Source organism: Desmodus rotundus, chromosome 1 (genome assembly GCF_022682495.2).
Source record: "Desmodus rotundus isolate HL8 chromosome 1, HLdesRot8A.1, whole genome shotgun sequence".
In the NCBI taxonomy this organism is placed as follows: domain Eukaryota; kingdom Metazoa; phylum Chordata; class Mammalia; order Chiroptera; family Phyllostomidae; genus Desmodus; species Desmodus rotundus.
The window spans coordinates 1975660-1991499 of record NC_071387.1 but is presented as its reverse complement, the minus strand read 5'-3'; the positions used below and the strand labels follow the sequence as shown (position 1 = coordinate 1991499).

At 65.8% G+C, this 15840-nt stretch overlaps 1 protein-coding gene across 3 annotated transcripts in view; it reads right to left on the bottom strand.

Moving 5' to 3' along the window:
• OLFM1 (olfactomedin 1) overlaps positions 1–14616 on the bottom strand; it is a 30351-nt gene extending 15735 nt beyond the window's left edge. The window contains exons 1-2 of one of the 3 annotated variants that reach the window (XM_053919090.2): positions 14208–14616; positions 1009–1158 (exon numbers count right to left, since the gene is read on the bottom strand). In XM_053919090.2, coding sequence (XP_053775065.1) covers positions 1009–1158; positions 14208–14303 — 246 coding nt within the window. In that variant the 5' untranslated portion in view covers positions 14304–14616. Of the gene's footprint in view, positions 1–1008; positions 1159–3104; positions 3569–14207 lie in introns of those variants that run through there. The other 2 variants (XM_053919093.2, XM_024562448.4) reach the window with 2 other exon arrangements.
• Positions 14617–15840: the final 1224 nt, after the last annotated feature.

The window sequence follows — 15840 nt, the reverse complement described above, 5'->3', positions numbered from 1 at the left end:
CAGGACCCGCTCTGCCTGCTGGCTGTGAGGGCCACACCGGCCTGTCCCCACTGAAGGCTGCTCTCCTGTCCCCAACTGAGGGGAGAGCCACGGCTTTGCTTCTGCTGTGTGTGTGTGTGTTCGTGTGTACGTGAGGTGTGTATTTGTGTGGTGCGTGTGTGTGCGTGCCTGTGTGTGGGTGTGATACATCTGTGGCGTTGCTGCATGGTGTGAGCCGTGTGTGGTGGGACCCCGCTCTCTCAGGGTGTGAGGGGCCCTGTCCTTGGGGGAGGGGGAGGAGTGGGACAGAAAGGCCCACCTACTCCCCGCCTCGGGAGCTCCCAGGGGACCCCGACACTTGGGATATGAGCATCCAGGGCTCTTGGGGAGGCATGTGCCAGGAGCCGAGGTGGCCCTGCCACCCAGAGCGGCTGCCTCCGTGGGGCAGAGGCCACCGGGCCTGCGGACAGCTGGGTCCCGGGTGTGAGCGCCCCCTGCTAAGCAGCTGCCCGTGCGGGATGAGTCAGTCCCGCTCCCTGGACCCAAATCCCGCTTCTTGAAATGGGGTGGGACTCTCGTCCACTTCACACGGCTCTCGTGAAGGTAAATGAAATGACGGATTGAAAATGTGGATGTGAACTGCTCTGAGCTGTCCCCAGGCGGGATACAAAGGTGACAGCTCAATGTGTTCCTGTGCCAAGGACGCATCTCCGGTGGGGCACAGCTACACCCAACCACACAAAGGCAGGCCGGGGGGGAAGTCCCCTCAGGTAAAATCCAAGTGGCCCTGTGCCCCTGGGTCCCAGGGAGCCGCTCTGACGGAGCCCCCAGGACTGCAGGGGGTGGGCCTGTGCATCGCCCTGGGCCACCCCTGCGCCGCCTCCACCCAGTCCTTCCTTTGTTCCCGAGTATCCTCCGTGGGAGACAGGGAGGCCGTGGAGCTGGGGTGGACCCTGCAGGCTGCCACGCCTTGGTGTTGGTGTGCGAACGCACGCACGCGCGCACCCACACGCACGCACACAGACTCACCTTCTCCAGCAGCTGCCTCAGCTGTTTCGTGCGGGCGTCTCGCGAGCACATGGCCTGCTGGGGGGCGACCACTGTGCAGATGCACCTGCCCTCGCTGTCCTGGGCGGAGCTGTACACCTGCCAGCTCTCCTCAGGGTTGGTGGGCAACACCTGGAGGTGGGCAGTGGGGCGGGGGGGGGGGGGTGGGGACGGGAGGGGGGAGGGGAAGGAGAGAAAGTGAGACGTGAGGCAGGGCACGGGGAAGGTCGTCGGTGACCAGCCCCGGGGAAAGGCAGAGGGAAGTCATCTCAAGACACGTTCTGACCACGGGGAGGGAAGGGGTCCCCGAGAACAAAGAGACAGTCTCCCGTTGGGGGCCCCGGGGCTGGAAGGGAGCCACACGGGCACAACTCTTTCAATTTATTTGAATTCCAGGGATAGCGGAGTTTTGGCACGTGACCAAATGGACCCGTTAGGTAGAGGGGGGAGGGGCAAGCACAGGCTGAAGCTGCAGGGGAGGGAGGCAGGAAGGGCAGGCTGCTTGACTCACAGTGGGCATGGAATTGAGAAATAAGATCTCTTCCCCGTAAGGCGGGTGGGGAGTGGGGGAGGATGGCGCAGCCTCGCTCGGCTGCTCGGGAGATGAAGTGCCTACTAGCAAGCTGTTAATAGCCAGGATCCAACAGCCTATTAGCCCAGAGCGGTGAGGAGCCCCGAGCCCCACGGTCTTCCCACTGGCCGCCTGGCACAGGCCGCCCCAGAAAACGCCAGGCTGCCACCTCTGTGCGAGCTGCCACCCACAAGCCATCTGGTGGATGTCACCACCACCAAGTTTCTGGTGACATGCTGTGGCAGGTGGCACACCCAGTCCTGAGGTGTGCCCAAGGGCTACCAAGAGACCAGAGCTGTGTGTGGCCGGTGTCGCCCTGCAGCCCAGCTCAGGTGGTCCTGACCCCTGGGTACATGGGGTGCAGGTCCGATGCCCCGAGCACAGGCCCAGTCCCTTCCCGAGGCCCCTCAGCCTGCCCAGTGGCTTCAGGTCACCTGGGCTATTTTTAGCATGGGACGGGAGAGTTGGGCGGGGAGGAATTAGAGTGGGGACACATTTCATTTCATTCATCTCCAGCCCAGCCGCACGGATCCAGAGGCGGAGCCAAGTCATTAGGAAGGAGGCAGTAGGTGCAGTTCCTGACACGTCAGGTGAGGCCATAGCGTCTTAGGAGGGGGTCCCTCGGAGGCCTCCTCCCAGAGCTCTGCGCCCTCCACAGCGACAAAAGAGCACAGGAGCCCGTGTCCTTCACCTCTCCTTTTAGCTGGCTGGCCGGCCGGCCCGGGCGCACCCCTCCTTGGGCCCTCAGCCCGTGGCTCACGGTGGTCCGACTCGGCCACCGCTAAGTCAGCCCTGCCCAGGAGCAGCCGGGCGCTGGCCCCCACCCCCAGGCCTGTAGAAGGGAGGCGGGGCGGGAGGGGGCGCGGGCGCGCAAGGCGAGGGGGTGAGCCCCGAAGCAAGTGGCAGCCAGGGGCCTGGTCCCCGGCTCCTCTACACCCTTTCTAGATGGACCTTCTTGTGGGGGCAGGGAGGGAGAGGCGCCTAGGGACTTCCGGAGGCACAGGCAGCGGAGGGCACCGGCTCCCCAGCCCAGGGCCAGGCCGGTCGAGTCCGGCTTTTACAAAGTAGGGCGGGCTTCTCTCGGAGCCCTGGGCGGATCCAGCCAGACCGGGGTGGAGCGGCTGCGTCTCCAACCCTCACTTGCCCAGTGACCTTGGACAAGTCCCCAAGTCCCTGCCTCAGAGTCCTAACCTTATCAAGGAGGAACTTGTCGTTAGTTGAGTGAGGACTCCAAGCCTGAGTGAGTCCGGGAGCCGACATCGCCCACCTTGAGAGGGGACCAGGTAAAGCAGGGAAGCGTGGCCGGAGTGTGGGGGGACCCCGGCGGGAGCGGCTGGCGGCGCGTGGGGAGTAGGGTCGCCACTGCAGCGCAGAGGCACCGCCCCCTGACCCCTGCCCACACCCTGCCCCACCGCCCGGCTCCCTGGCGGCGTCCGCCCAGCCCTGGGTTGGGGTCGGGAAGAAGCGAGGGAGGGGACCCGCGAAGGCGGGCGGCAGGCGCACTTACACCGGTGCTGCGGTCGAGCGTCCCGCCGCGGGCCGCCGAGAGCCGGGTGGTGTTGAGGCCCACGAGTGAGGGCAGCGTCTGGGACATCCAGTTGGTGATCATGGCCATGGTGCTCAGCACGACCCCGATCTTGAGTAGCGGCACCGACATCGCGCCTCGAGTCGCCTCCTGCGCCCGCGCCGCGCCGGCTCCGCGCCCCCGGGCAGCCTCAGGCGGCGGGCACCGCGGCGGGCAGGGGCGCCCGGCAGTGTCCCCGCGCCCCCTCGGCCCGCCGCCGCACGCCCGCCGCCACCCCTCGTTCCCTGGCCATGGTGCGCAGCCTCCGGGAGCAGGGAGAAGGGCCGCCGGCGGCCTCTGCGCGCCCCGCCGCGGTGCGGGCGCCCGTGCCGCCGCGCCCTCCGCGCCACTCCGCGCCCTGCCTCCGCCGGGAAGGGCCGCCGGCTCGACTCTGAGCGCCTGGCGGACCGCGCGCGGGGGCCGGGGCCGGGAGGCGGGGACAAGGCCGGCGACGCAATCTGCCCAGGAAATGGGTGGATTTTTCCTCCCGGCTCTGGCTCCCCGCCGCCCCCTGGCTGCTGGCTGTTAGGTCTGCAAACCTCAGTCGCCAGGAGTTGGGATGGGGTGACTGTGGAGGACAGACTGACCGCCGCTCCCGAAATAATAAAAGTCCGCCCGCGGCTTAGCTGCACTGATGGGCCGCTCCCTCGCCGCCCTCCGGCCGGGTGGAGCCGGGCGGAGCCGGGCCGGGACCTCAGAGACCACACTTCCTCCAGGGCCCGCTGCTGGGGACCTAGTTCACCGGGAGCTCCAGACTCCCAGCGGTCGGGAGGGCGGGCTAGTGTCCTGCTCCAAAAGCAGCCCAGCGCTGAGGGTGAGGGACAGGGTGTGAAGAGAAAGCGCCTCTCGGGAGCCCTGGGCAGCCAGGTGCTGGAAGGCCTTTGGGAAGAGGGGTTCTTCTGCCCGCGTGGGCACCCACCCGTGGGTTCCTGGGCGCAGGTGGAGGGCTGAGCACACACCAAGCGGGAGCTGGGTGTGGGTTTGGGGCTCAGGCACCCCAGCAGGGACGCTAAAGGGACCCTGCCCACAAGCAGTGTGGTGGTGGGGCCCTGGGTCTGTAGTTGGGGGCTGGGCAGGGGCCCCAGACCGGGTGCCCAGGCAGGGGGCAGGGCAGGCAGGCACCAGCCCCCAGCCCTCTGCAGCTTCAGCAGGCGGACTCGGGAGTCTCCTTGGGGGCTCAGGGTGACCAGGTCAAACACCTTCGTGGGGCTTATTTCTTCTAAAGGCGACCGGAGGCTTTTCCGGCAGGTCTCCCCACTGACCGCTCCCAGCCGTTTGGGAAGGTCTGCACCCTGCATCCCCATCACCCCCTCCACGCCTTTCCCCAATGCAAATGCACCTCCCATCCTGGGTGGCCATTGGAGGGTGGGGGAGCCGGCCTTCCGGATACTCCCTGCCAGGGGCATCACCTCCAGGCTCGGTCCCTACTTCTAGAGGGGACTCAGTTACCGCGGGGATGGCCCTGGAGGGATCCCTGGGTGTGAGATCCGCCAGCATAAGGGGTTTCGGTGATTTGTTTTTCCTGATTCTTACTCAGGATCGGTGGCAGCCGCTGGGCCAGGAGCCACCGATTAAACTGTTGGGGAAGGGCGCCATCTCCTAGCGCGAGCTGGTACTGCGAGCCCGCTGAGAGCCGGCTGGGCCGCGCCCCTCCTCCGGGCCCACAGCGTTCCCCTCTGCCCTGCGCGCCAGCCCTGAACCCGCGGGCCAGTCACACCACTTTCCTCTGCGAAACAGGCAGCGACCACTTATTTCTGGATCCAACCCAGCCCAATCCAACCGACAAAACCCTCAGGCCATCGGCGCAGGAGCCGCAGAAGTGCCAGGCGGTAGGTACCGTGGGCTGCAGACCCCAGACCAGATCCCCCCCCACCCACCGCCCCGGGATGCAGCGGGCCCTGGACCAGGGCAGACGTGACACCCGCCCCACAGCAGCAGGTCCCGGGCGCTTTCCACAGCCAGACACGGGCGTGATCGGACACCTTACAACCAACGGAAGACACACTGGAGAAAGTCACCTTAGGACAGCCCCTCGGTGCCCCCATGCCAGCTCTGGGTAGCCTGGGGTGGCCCTGCCTCTGCCGCTTGCCGGCTGTGGGACCCTGGCCAAGGGAATTAGTCCTCCCTGCCTCCGTTTCCCCATCTCTAAAATGGATCGAATGATAGTGACCTTCCCCTCCGGGTGAGGGAGCCAGTCCTTGTTCTCCCAGCTGGGCACCGGCCCAGACATGCCCAGAGAGGACCCTCAGCCCGGTGACTGGTGCTGAAGGGAGCGGCAGAGGGGGGACCCGGTGCTCCCAGCGTTCTCCCCGCCTCTCTGCAGAGCTGCCTGTGGCTAAAGACCACAGGCAGGAGATCACATGGATGCAGGCGTTCCTGTGGGGGCTTCTCGTGGGGAGCGGAAGTACCGCCAGGTGTGTGCTGGGAAGGCTGCGCCTCCCACGGGCAGGTACAGAGGAGAAGGCTCTCCTGGTCTGGAAGAGCTTCTGCTCGATTGCACGTCCCTCGTGTCCCGAGAGGGCTTGGCGGCGGGCACTCGAAGTGTGAGGAGTGCTTCTTGGCTGGCTTCTCCCTTCTCAGCGGAGGAGACCAGATGGGCCTCGGCCGTGGTGCTGAGTGCTGCTCTCGAGAGCTGCAGGGCTGGTGGGCCGCCATCGGCGCCCCCGGCCCCGGGAGTCCCTCCCACTGTCCTGGAGGTCTGAGACCCGCCCCCCGTTGTACCTCACAGTCATGTTGGGGGCCGGAAAGGGCTTAGGCGCTCCCTGAGGCTGGCTGAGAAGCAGCCTTTTAAAAATGCAGCCTGGGGCAGTTCCTACTGGGCTTGTCATGTATGGCCCGAGCCTGGGACCCCCCTGTCTCCCTGGGGACTGAGCAGACTGAGCAGACTGGGGAGGTCAAAGACTTTGAGAGCAATGGGAGGCAAAGCTGACCCCCCACTCCCCGCCCACACCTTTGCACCCCAGTCACGGCCTCTTCACTACTCTTCGATGTTCACTGAGAGTTGAACGGATACACGGTTCCCACCCCCACCCCAGGTGGGGCGTGGGGGCGGGACGGAGCTGCACCCTGCTGCTTGCACCGGCTGGGCAGTGCAGGGCAGCCACTCCCAACTCCTCTACGGCTCAGCGAAGTCCTCTCCAGGGGCTGCAATCTGCGATTCCGTAGGAGAGACGCTGCCTTTAATGCATTGGAAAGGGTTCTGGGAAGTCTTGGGCGAGTCTAACTGGATCTAGAAGGCCACCCAGCATTCCCAATGCACAGTGGGGACCATTGAGGAGTGACTGCACTAGGGACATGGGGCCCGAGGTGTCAGCTGGCCCCACGGGTGCCCAGGGAGGAACCTTGATCCCGGTGTGCTCAGGGCTTCCCTCCAAGCCGGGGCTCCTGTTTGCGGCTGCGAAAGACCATCATCGATCTGACGGCAGCCGCTGCACCAACACATCCTCTCTGACCTGCACGCGGCGCCCCTTGACTTTTACAGCTGCTCTGGGCGGCGCCTCTGCCGACCCCCTCCCCCCACACACACACTGCACTCCACGCGAGGCTCAGAAGGAGACAAGACCTGTCCAAGGTCACGGGGTGGGCTCTGACACGTGGCCCACCTCTGCCCCTGGACGCACGGTGTCTCCGCCACCTCAGCTGCTGTACGGAATGCCACCGACAAGAAACATCAGACACACTGCCACAGTTCCGGAGGCTGGAAGGCCTAGGTCAAGGGGCCGCACAGTCACGCTGTGGTGGGGACCTCTCCCCAGCTGGTTGTCCTCACTCAGTGGAAGGGGCAGGGGCTTCTGGAGCCCTGTTACGACGCAGCTCCGATCCCGTTCAGGGGGACAGACTCTCCCTAGGGCGTCGCCTCCGATGCGGCCTGCGTTTGGGGGTTAGGATTTCAGCACGTGCGTGTGAGGGGCACACAAGCCTTCACACCACAGCACACAGCCAGTGGGAAGTCTCCCGAGTCCCGGGTGGGGCGTGATCTGCCCGGCTGCAGACACCCCGTCACCCGCATGGCCAGGCGCACGGCGCCCACCAGATGTGTTTCTGCTGGAACATTCCTAGACCCTCCTGGGAAGGCCAGGCGTGCCCCACCCTGTGGGATCCTGGCTCAGGTCTGACCACTGGACCGGTTTCCGTCCTCCCGGCAGCAGACCGCAGCCCTGACCGCGGTGTGCCCTGCGCAAGTTCACCAGCACGCGTGCCAACAGGAGCACCAGCCTCGCCGCCCCGGGGTGTCACGGCTCTCCAAAAGAGCGCCGACGTCACAGAACAGTGGGAGCACCCCGCTGCCTGGGGACGGGACGCCCCGTGACAGCCATGTGACGGCACTCGAGTGTCCGCAGTCCAGACAGGAAACAGGTCCCGCCAGGGCCCCTGCTGCCTGGCAAAGCGACACCCCGAAGAACAAAGTGCGTGCTCTCTGGCTGCTCATAAATATGCAGTTTCCTCAAGCTATTTGCACACGGTGGGGGCGGCAGGGAGGGGAGGAGGAGAGAAAGAAGGAAGGAGGACAGAGATGGGGGAGAAGGACAGGAGAGAGAGGGGCCCCTCTCCCAGCAGCCTCAGAGGACCACCACAGTCCTTCCCACCCTATGTCCCCTCCACTCCGCCCCCTCTGTGGCCGCAGGGTCTGCAGGGAGCGGGCTCAGAGGACCCGATTGCGCCCCATGCCCTTCCTGTAAGAGGGTTTTCCTTCTGGCTGACGGCCCGGCGCCTCACAGGGCCTCCCCACCGACGCTGGGCTTGGCTGTGTGGCCTGACATTTTGGCCAGGGAAGCTGAGGGGACAGCTGCCACGTCTGAGCGGAAGCCTCAGAGCCACGTGCAGAGTGAGTGGGGCTGTGCAGGCACGTGGGCCAGAGCTGGGTGGTGGCATGGACTGCCCCTCCCTCCTGGGTCCTCCCTCTCCCTCCACTGCTGTTCGGGAAAGTTCCACGCTGCTTTCACAGCTGCTGCCTCAGGCTGGCCCACGTCCAGGCTGGGAGGCCACAGCACCCTGTTCTTTTGGTTACTGGGAAGAAACGGGTCCCGTTGTGGGAAGCCCTTGAAGGGCTTGGACGGCAGGATCCAGCAGGCATGTCACCCTCTGGGCCGCCTCCTGGGACCAGGAACCCCGCACACGGCACCATCTCTGCCTTCCAGGGCAGGGACCCGGCCACCACGGGTGGGAAGCACGTCCCCCTTTCTATGAGTGAGTCGTCGATCTTCGTGTGAACGGTGGACCCCGATGTGAATTAGAAGGGGCCTTGTCACACACAAGCGCCTTGGAGTGAGCCCGGGGGTCCAGCTGGGCGCAGGGGACATCTGGGATGCAGCATTTGTCTGGAGCAGAGGACTCCGGGCCCCCCCGCTCTACAGACGAGGCTCCTTCCCCTGGAGCTCATGCTCCTTGGGCACTGCCACCTCACACGGACCAGGACCCCTGCCTGCTGAACCGGACACGGCCACCTAGACGGCCGCTGCCACCCAAGGCCGCTGCTGTCGCAGGAGAAACGGCCTGTTTGGAAATCCCGGGAGGTGCTTGTGGAGTGACTCAATCGATGGCACTCAGGGACGCCCTCCGCCCAGCTGCCCCTGTGTGAACAGGGCAGGGTTCGGACCGTCCGCTGGGGGTGGGGGCTGGGCGTGGGGACACGATGTCCAAGCACATAGCCGTTGACAGGTGGCCGGCTCTGTGTCTCTGAGCCCAGACCACCACCCTGGGGTGTTCGGTGAGTCACAGACCGTGTTCCTAAGTACACCGCCGCGTGCTCTTCCACCCCGAGACACCTGCAGCGTCGCTTGAAACACGTGGGAGTCACTTTCTTCCCGGAAGCCTCTGGGAGGCCCCCCCCCACACACCGGAGGAATGTCTGGGTGAGGCTTGAGCTCAGAGGGGCCCTGGCGTGCTCCCTGAACCCGCTGGGAGGGGCGGTGCTGCGTGCGGGGAGCGTGTCCAAGGCGATGCTCTTGCCTGCACAGCTGGAAGCGGATGAAGGCCGGTCTGTTGCCTGGACCCCTCAGCCCGGACCCTAGGCAACCCCCGTCGGCCGCGATACCACTGAACCGTACACAGCCGAATACGGGCCGTGCTCCCAGATCAGAGCGAGCAGAGCCGCATCTTTTCAACACTGCTGGAGAGTGAAGGCACTGTCCCCCCCGTCACCGTCGCCGAGGCGGCTGTCACGAGATTGAGCCCGGGTGCAGAAGAAGGGGCAGACGGTGCTAGCAAGAAGGCCTTGCCCAGGTCGTGGAGCCTTGAGCCAAGTACAACTGTGCCCCAGTCTTCTCGGCTCTCGGTCCCTCAGCAGGAAAGGGACTCGTCCAAGGTCACCTCTCCTCGTTGGTGGGAAGGACCTGGCACATTCGGGCCCTGCCAAGCCCTCCTCCCTGAGCCCTGCTGTTCCCCAGCTAAAGCCAAGTTTCAAGGTCGGCGGCAGCAGGCGAGCATTGGGCTGCACGGCCAGAGCCACGCAGCATCCCCCCCAATCCCGGCTCCCAGACGCGCCCATGCACTCGGCCAGGCACCTCCCTTTCACGTTCTCGGTGACACCGAGCCGTTTTCCCTCCTTTTCATTTCCCTCTCTTTCTTAACAAGAACATGAACTCGGTGTTACGGGTGCCCGATGGAGCTGGGACTCCACTGGGGACTGTCACCTGCTTCTGGGCCACTAGACGGTACTCGGCCGCCCCAAGCCTCGGTTCCTCATTGCTAGGGTGAGGACAATGACACGGGGTTGTGGGGACGGTCACAACGTGGCCCCGATTAAGCCCCGGACTGGAGTCAACATGCGGCAATGCCAACCCCCCCCCCCCCCACCCCCGCCCTGACCTTGGCGAGAGTCCTCCGAATGTCAGGAGCTGAAAGGAAGCGGCACGCCCGTCCCTCTCTCCATTCCCCGCCCTGGCCGTTCCTGCGTGGGTGGGGCCTCGTGGCCGCTGGGTTCAGAGTGTGAAGAGAACCCATGGAGCATCTTTGGGAGCCGAAAATTGGCTCCTCCCCCTCAGCCCGGCGCAAGGCGGCCACGGATACGATTCAGTTTAGCTGGTAATTAGTTTCGTGTTTCTGTACATGGCGCTGTTAGTGTTGATTACAGGGCCCAATGGCTTTCGGAACACGCACCACCCCAGGCAGAAAATCGCCTTTCTCTCCACCGGGAGAGGCTCGCGCCGTGCAGTGAGGAGCGAGGTGCCGGAGGAGACGGGCGGCGGCCTGGGGTTGGGGGTTTCTGGCCTAAGTGGGGTGCATTTGAGTGTCCAGGGCCAGCCCCCCCTGTGGCGGAGCAAACCCAGAATACATCCCTCGTGTTCCGAATTGCCTGGTTCAGGGAAAGGCCCCCTGCCTTCCGAACCCTGACGCCCACTCCCGCTCACGGCCAGGCCGGGGTGGCCCGGAAGCTGGGGCAGGCAGGCAGGAGGGCAGTGGGCCTGTCATGCAGCAGGTGACAGACCATGGTGTTTTGTTCTCGTGACACTTGTCCAAGGGTGTGGGCTGGGGTCTTCCACAGTGGAAGGAGCCCAGTGTGAGGGTGGTGGGCATGGTGGGATTCCCAGGGGCTCCTCTGTGCCCCGCCCCATCTGTCCACCCTGAGAGGAGGCCGGGGCCGGGTCCCCTGTCCACTCAGGTGCCTGGGCCTGCAAATGGAGGGTCATACTCAGGGTCTGAGCACGCAGCGGTCAGAATACCGAAGACGTGACCAGCATGGCTGGTGTCTGCAGAGGCTCTGTGGTCGTTTACAGCTGGGACCCCTCCTCCTGCGACCCCTCTTCCCCCTCCCCGTGTCGCCGGGGTTGGCGGCTCCTGAGAGGGGCCCCGCCTCCCTCTGGCATTAATTTCCTCCGCGAAGCCCTCACGCTGTGAGCGGCCGCTTGCCCCTGCCCCTGCCCCACCTTCCTGCCCTGGCTCACGCCAGCGCCCCGTGCCCATGCTGCCTCCCCTCTCCCCGCCAGGCCTTCTACAGCTCCCGAGGAGAACACCTCTCTCCCCCCTCCTCTCAGGCCCCACTTGGTTCTGGCTCTCTTGAGCCTCTTAAATAAATAACCCTGGCAGGGCCCCGGGTCTCCCCACAGAGCGTGTCGGCCCGGGTGCCAGATGGCACTCGGGGCTCAGATCCCGCAGCATCGTGCCCCAGGTGTGGCCGCGTTCCACCCGCCCAGCTGGCCTCCGAGAGCTGGGTGTGGGGGGGGGCGAGGGGGCGGCTGAAAGGACAGGGCTGCGTTTGCAGGAGGGGGCTCCCCCCCGGAACCACCGAGTGCCACCAGCCTGTTCCAAAGGCAGAAGCTCTGGCTGAGAGGTCAAGAGCATTTCCAAGGTTGCGGGACAGGGCCTGGTGGCCCTGGGGGGAGAGTGAGGGCAGCTGGGTTCAAGGTCATTGTTTCAGAGCTTCCCAGCCCTTTCAGGCCACCCCTTAGAGGGGCCTTGCTTCTGTCTGAAGGGATCTGAGGTGGGAGGGAGCTCAGGGAGCCCCAGTGCCCCCCAGTGAATGGGAAATGCCAGCCTTTCTACTGAAAATCACAGAATAAGACCGCGTCAGACCTCCTTCGGTCTGAGGTCAGAGCTCACTGGGCCCACAGGCCTGGCACATAGTAGGCCATCGATCAATAGTTGGCATTCGACTGAGTGGCTCATTGAAAGCGAGCTGTCGGGAGAACAGATGGCCGGCCATGTGCTCCGCCCCCCCGCCCGTCTGCCTGAACCCTTCCAGCGGCATTCTAAGGTGCAGGTAAAACCCACACGTTCGGCCTTGCTCCCGTTTCCACTCGGGCTAATCTGCAACCAGAGTGGCCCTGGGACTGCGTGTCCCTTGCGAGGGTCCCGAAAGCGAGGTGCAGCTGTGGGGGCTGGTTTCCTAAAGCAGGAGAGGAGAAGGGTGGACGGGAGACAGATGCCACACTGCTCAGCCCCCCGCCACGGTGGTGCCCTGGTCTCCCCCTCCTGAGGCCCAGAGGTTCTGTGTCCTCTCCCCGAGGTCACGAGCGTTGCTCTTGCGACACCCTGCCCCGGGGCTTCCTTGGGTCGCCCCACTTTGGGACCCAGAAGGCTTGGGCATGAGCGTGCCCCAGCTCTCCGACGGACAGCACGCCAGCCCCGCACCCACACTACTCCTGGGCCCCGCCGGTCACTGTTAAAGGTGAGAGGAGCTTGGTCCGACCCCGACTCAGCCTCGCCGGCGGGGACAGTGCCACTCGCGGCTCTCGAGCTGGTGGCCGAGGCAGCTGGCCTCTGACCCCCTTCGTGGACTCGCAATGCCTGATTTCAGACAGAGCCTTTGCTCTAACGTCCCACCACCATCAGGGACAAGGGGCCTCCCACGCAGACTGCCCCCCAAAGGCAGAACCTCATAGGCGGCCCAGGGGTGGGGGTGCCTGCTGGCTGGCTGCGCTAAGGGACCCAGTCCCCAGAGGGACCCTGCGGCTCAGCTTCAGCACGAGGACCCTCTGGAAGAAAGCATTTCCCTGCCTGGCCCAGGGAGCTGCCCAGGGTCCTGAAACGCTCGGGAGGCTGCGTGTGGACACAGGCGTGCACACGCGGGTGCGGTGGGGGCCTGCTGAGCTGTGGACAGCTGGCACCCTTTGCCCGGACGGGCAAACACTCTCACCACCGAAACAAAGCTTCCCACCGAAGTTGAACAAAAGTTTTCCTCAAGAACAGGGGACCTTTAAAAAGACGCAAGGAGGGGGCCCTCCAGAGGAAAGCATTCCAGCCTGGGGATGAAGGCTTAGGGTGCCTGGGAGGTAGAGGGCCGTGGTGAGGGCTTGGAGGGTCCTCAGGTCCCTGAGATGTGTCAACGAGGCACCCGCCCGGGTGTGCCCTGCCCGTGGGCGTGGATGCATGTGCACCTGGCCGTCCACAGTGCACAGCCTGCCCCTCCGCCAGGAGGCTGGTCTCCCACACCGAGCTGAACCTCCCCGGGGACCTGGCTGATGCGCTGGGGCCTCTGAGGGGAAGAGAGGCAAGAACACGGCCCTCCAGGCCCCGGGCTGGGGCTGCACCTCCCAGGGAAGAGCCAGGGAGTAGGCTAGGGCTTCAGGAAAACCAGGGGAGCTCGTTCCAGAGCCTTCTCTCCTGTGATCCACCTCTAACCTTCTCTTCTCTCTTTTGTTTCCTCTTTTGTTCTGAGAGGAAGGGAGGCAGGGGGAGGGGGACGGGGGCAGCTGGGGCTCCGGGCGAAGGTGCGGATTCCCACCACCTCCCGCTCCAAAGGGCCAGTGTTTCAGCTCACAGCGTGGCACAGTGGCACCATCCAAAGGGCATTTTAATGTCACTGGCGAGCAGCCTGGCTCCCGAAGCTAGCAGGCTCTTCCCAGCACCCTGGTGCCAGAGCAGCATTGCCAGCCGGAGCTCCCAGACGGCCCAGCCCCATCAGCCCGAGATGCATTTTTAAAATGGAGAACACCCGGCAGAGACAGGCTCTGTGTTGACACATTGTTCGGGGGAGGGCAAGCCCACTCGAAATGCCCGGCAGTCCCCCACGCACTCACGCCGGCTCGCCACTAGCACTTCACCGGAGCGTGTGGCCGCCCCCCCACCCCCAAGCCCTCCACGCCGAGCCCACCAGGCACGCCAGCCCAGCATGCCACCTGCCCTTCCCAGCCTGGTCCTGGAGGCACAAGTCCCAACGTTCCTCAGCTTCAGGAGCCCCAAGGGCAGCCTTACGGCCAGAGGCAGGGGTGCTCCAGAGAAGTGGGGTGCGGGGTGCCGGCTGGGAGTTAGGGCAGAGCCACCTCTGAAAACGCCAGGGGCTTGGACACGCTGCTCTGCCTACCCCCAGAAACAATAGCAGCCAAAGGACCCCTCACGCTGGTCTCCGAACTTCTCAGCGGGGAGTGGGGCCCCCCTGCGCAGCCTGGCTGGGCCAGGGCTGGGGGTCCTGGGAAGCTCAGCGGCGCCAGTCTCGGTCAGTCTGCACCCCTCCCTCCACCCCAAGTGCGGCCGGCACTCTGGCGTCCTCCCCAACCGCGGGGCTCGGCGCCCGCTGCGCTGAACTGCTCCCCGACTTTGCCGGGTTCCCCCGGGGCCAGGCGGGCGCCTCTCGCGCGCAGAGAGGAAAATGGCGTTGGATGCACGTACTTGAGTGAGTTCGGTGCCCATCAGGATGAGGAAGAGGAGGCTCAGGAGCTTCCGGGCTGGTTGCATGTCTCGCTGCCACCTCCAACGTCCTGGCATGCAGGAGCCTGGTGCTCGCCGGCGGCGGGTGCGTGGACGCGGACGCGCTCCCGGCTCGGCTGGCTCCGCGGCGGTGCCTGGCCTTGTCCCCGCGCCCTCAGCACCCGGAGCCGGCGGCGCGCGGGTTCTGCTGCGCGGAGCGTCCGCTCTGCATATTGATCGGTCCCCGCTCCACGGTCTCGGGCGGGGCGGGCCGGCGGGCGGGGCGGCGGCGGCTCCGGCCCCTCCTCCAGCGGCTCCGGTCGCCGGGCTCGGAGGCGCGGCCCAGCGGCGGTGCCAAAAGTTTGCTGGGTAGGGGCGGGGGCGGTGGCGCAGAGGGGCCCGCGCGCCACGCTCGCGCGCCGGAGTGGGGAGGGCGGCGGCTGCCGGCGGGGAAGCAGCTGGGACAGGATGTGACATCAAAAAGGCGGGCGAATTTAACGCGGAAAGAAAGTCCATCCTGATGGGCCGCAGCTGCGGGGAGAGCGGGGATGGGGGGGTGGGGGGGTTGCTCCGGTCCTGGGATGTGGGACCAGGACTGGAGGGCGGCCATTGCCCTGGCCGGGCCTTCCAGAGGCAGGGAGTGGACTGCAGAGCGCCGGGGAGGAGGGGGTAACAAGGAGCAGCTGGGGTGCTGGCCCGGGATGAAAGGGTGGTGTCTCCAGGAGGTGGGGACAGAAAAGCAGACCTGCTGCCAGAGGTCGCCCCTCACTGGGGACACCGAGCCTCTGACCCGGGCAGGATGCTCCCCGGCAGGATGCTCCTGGGGTAGGGCAGCGCCTGGGCACAGAGCTGGAGGGCAGGGCCGGAGCCTCTTTGCTGCCCTCCTGGGGTGGGATCGGCTGTGCGAACTGGGGCTTCTGTCTGCCCAGGGTGTGCATGGGGGGCTGATCTGTCCTGGGTTCTGGCTTGTGCATGCACGTGTGGGGGTGGGGACACACAGGCCTGGGAGGGACCCGGTGGGTCTGCTTTGGGTGGTGTGTCCGAGCGTGCGGGTGAAGCAGGGGACACAGCTCTGCCTCCCCGGGCAGCCTTGCCCCTAGGACAGGAGCGCGCCAGCCAGTGTGGCCTTCCAGATCCCCTGAGCTGGGCCCACCCTCTCAGCCCCAGGCCTGCAGGTCTGCCACCCCTGCCCCCAGCTGTGGAGACAGGCTCCCTCCCTTCCTCCCAGCGCACGGCACCCTTCCGTCCTTTCCGACCCACTTGCAGCCAGAGGTCCAAGTCTTCAACCGCAGGGGCCGCTCCTGGGGACCACAGTTTCCGTTTCAGGGCTTCCTTCGTGGTGGGGGGAGAAATCCCCAACCTCCTTTGGTTTCTGAGACGGTAAGGTGGCGGTGGCTGTTCAGACGCATCTCTGTCGTCTCTGGGCGACACAGCTGCCGGCCGGACATAGACTCCGGGCAGTGCTAGCAGGGCGACGTGTCCACCTGTCCTCCGGCTCAGGCCAGGGGCCGGGAAGGGGCCCATGGGGCAGGGGAGAGGCTGGCGCGGGGCCCCCGGGGCAGTTCCAGAGCGGCGAGGACGAGAGGCCTGCTCCTGCCTGTCACCGTGCCACCCC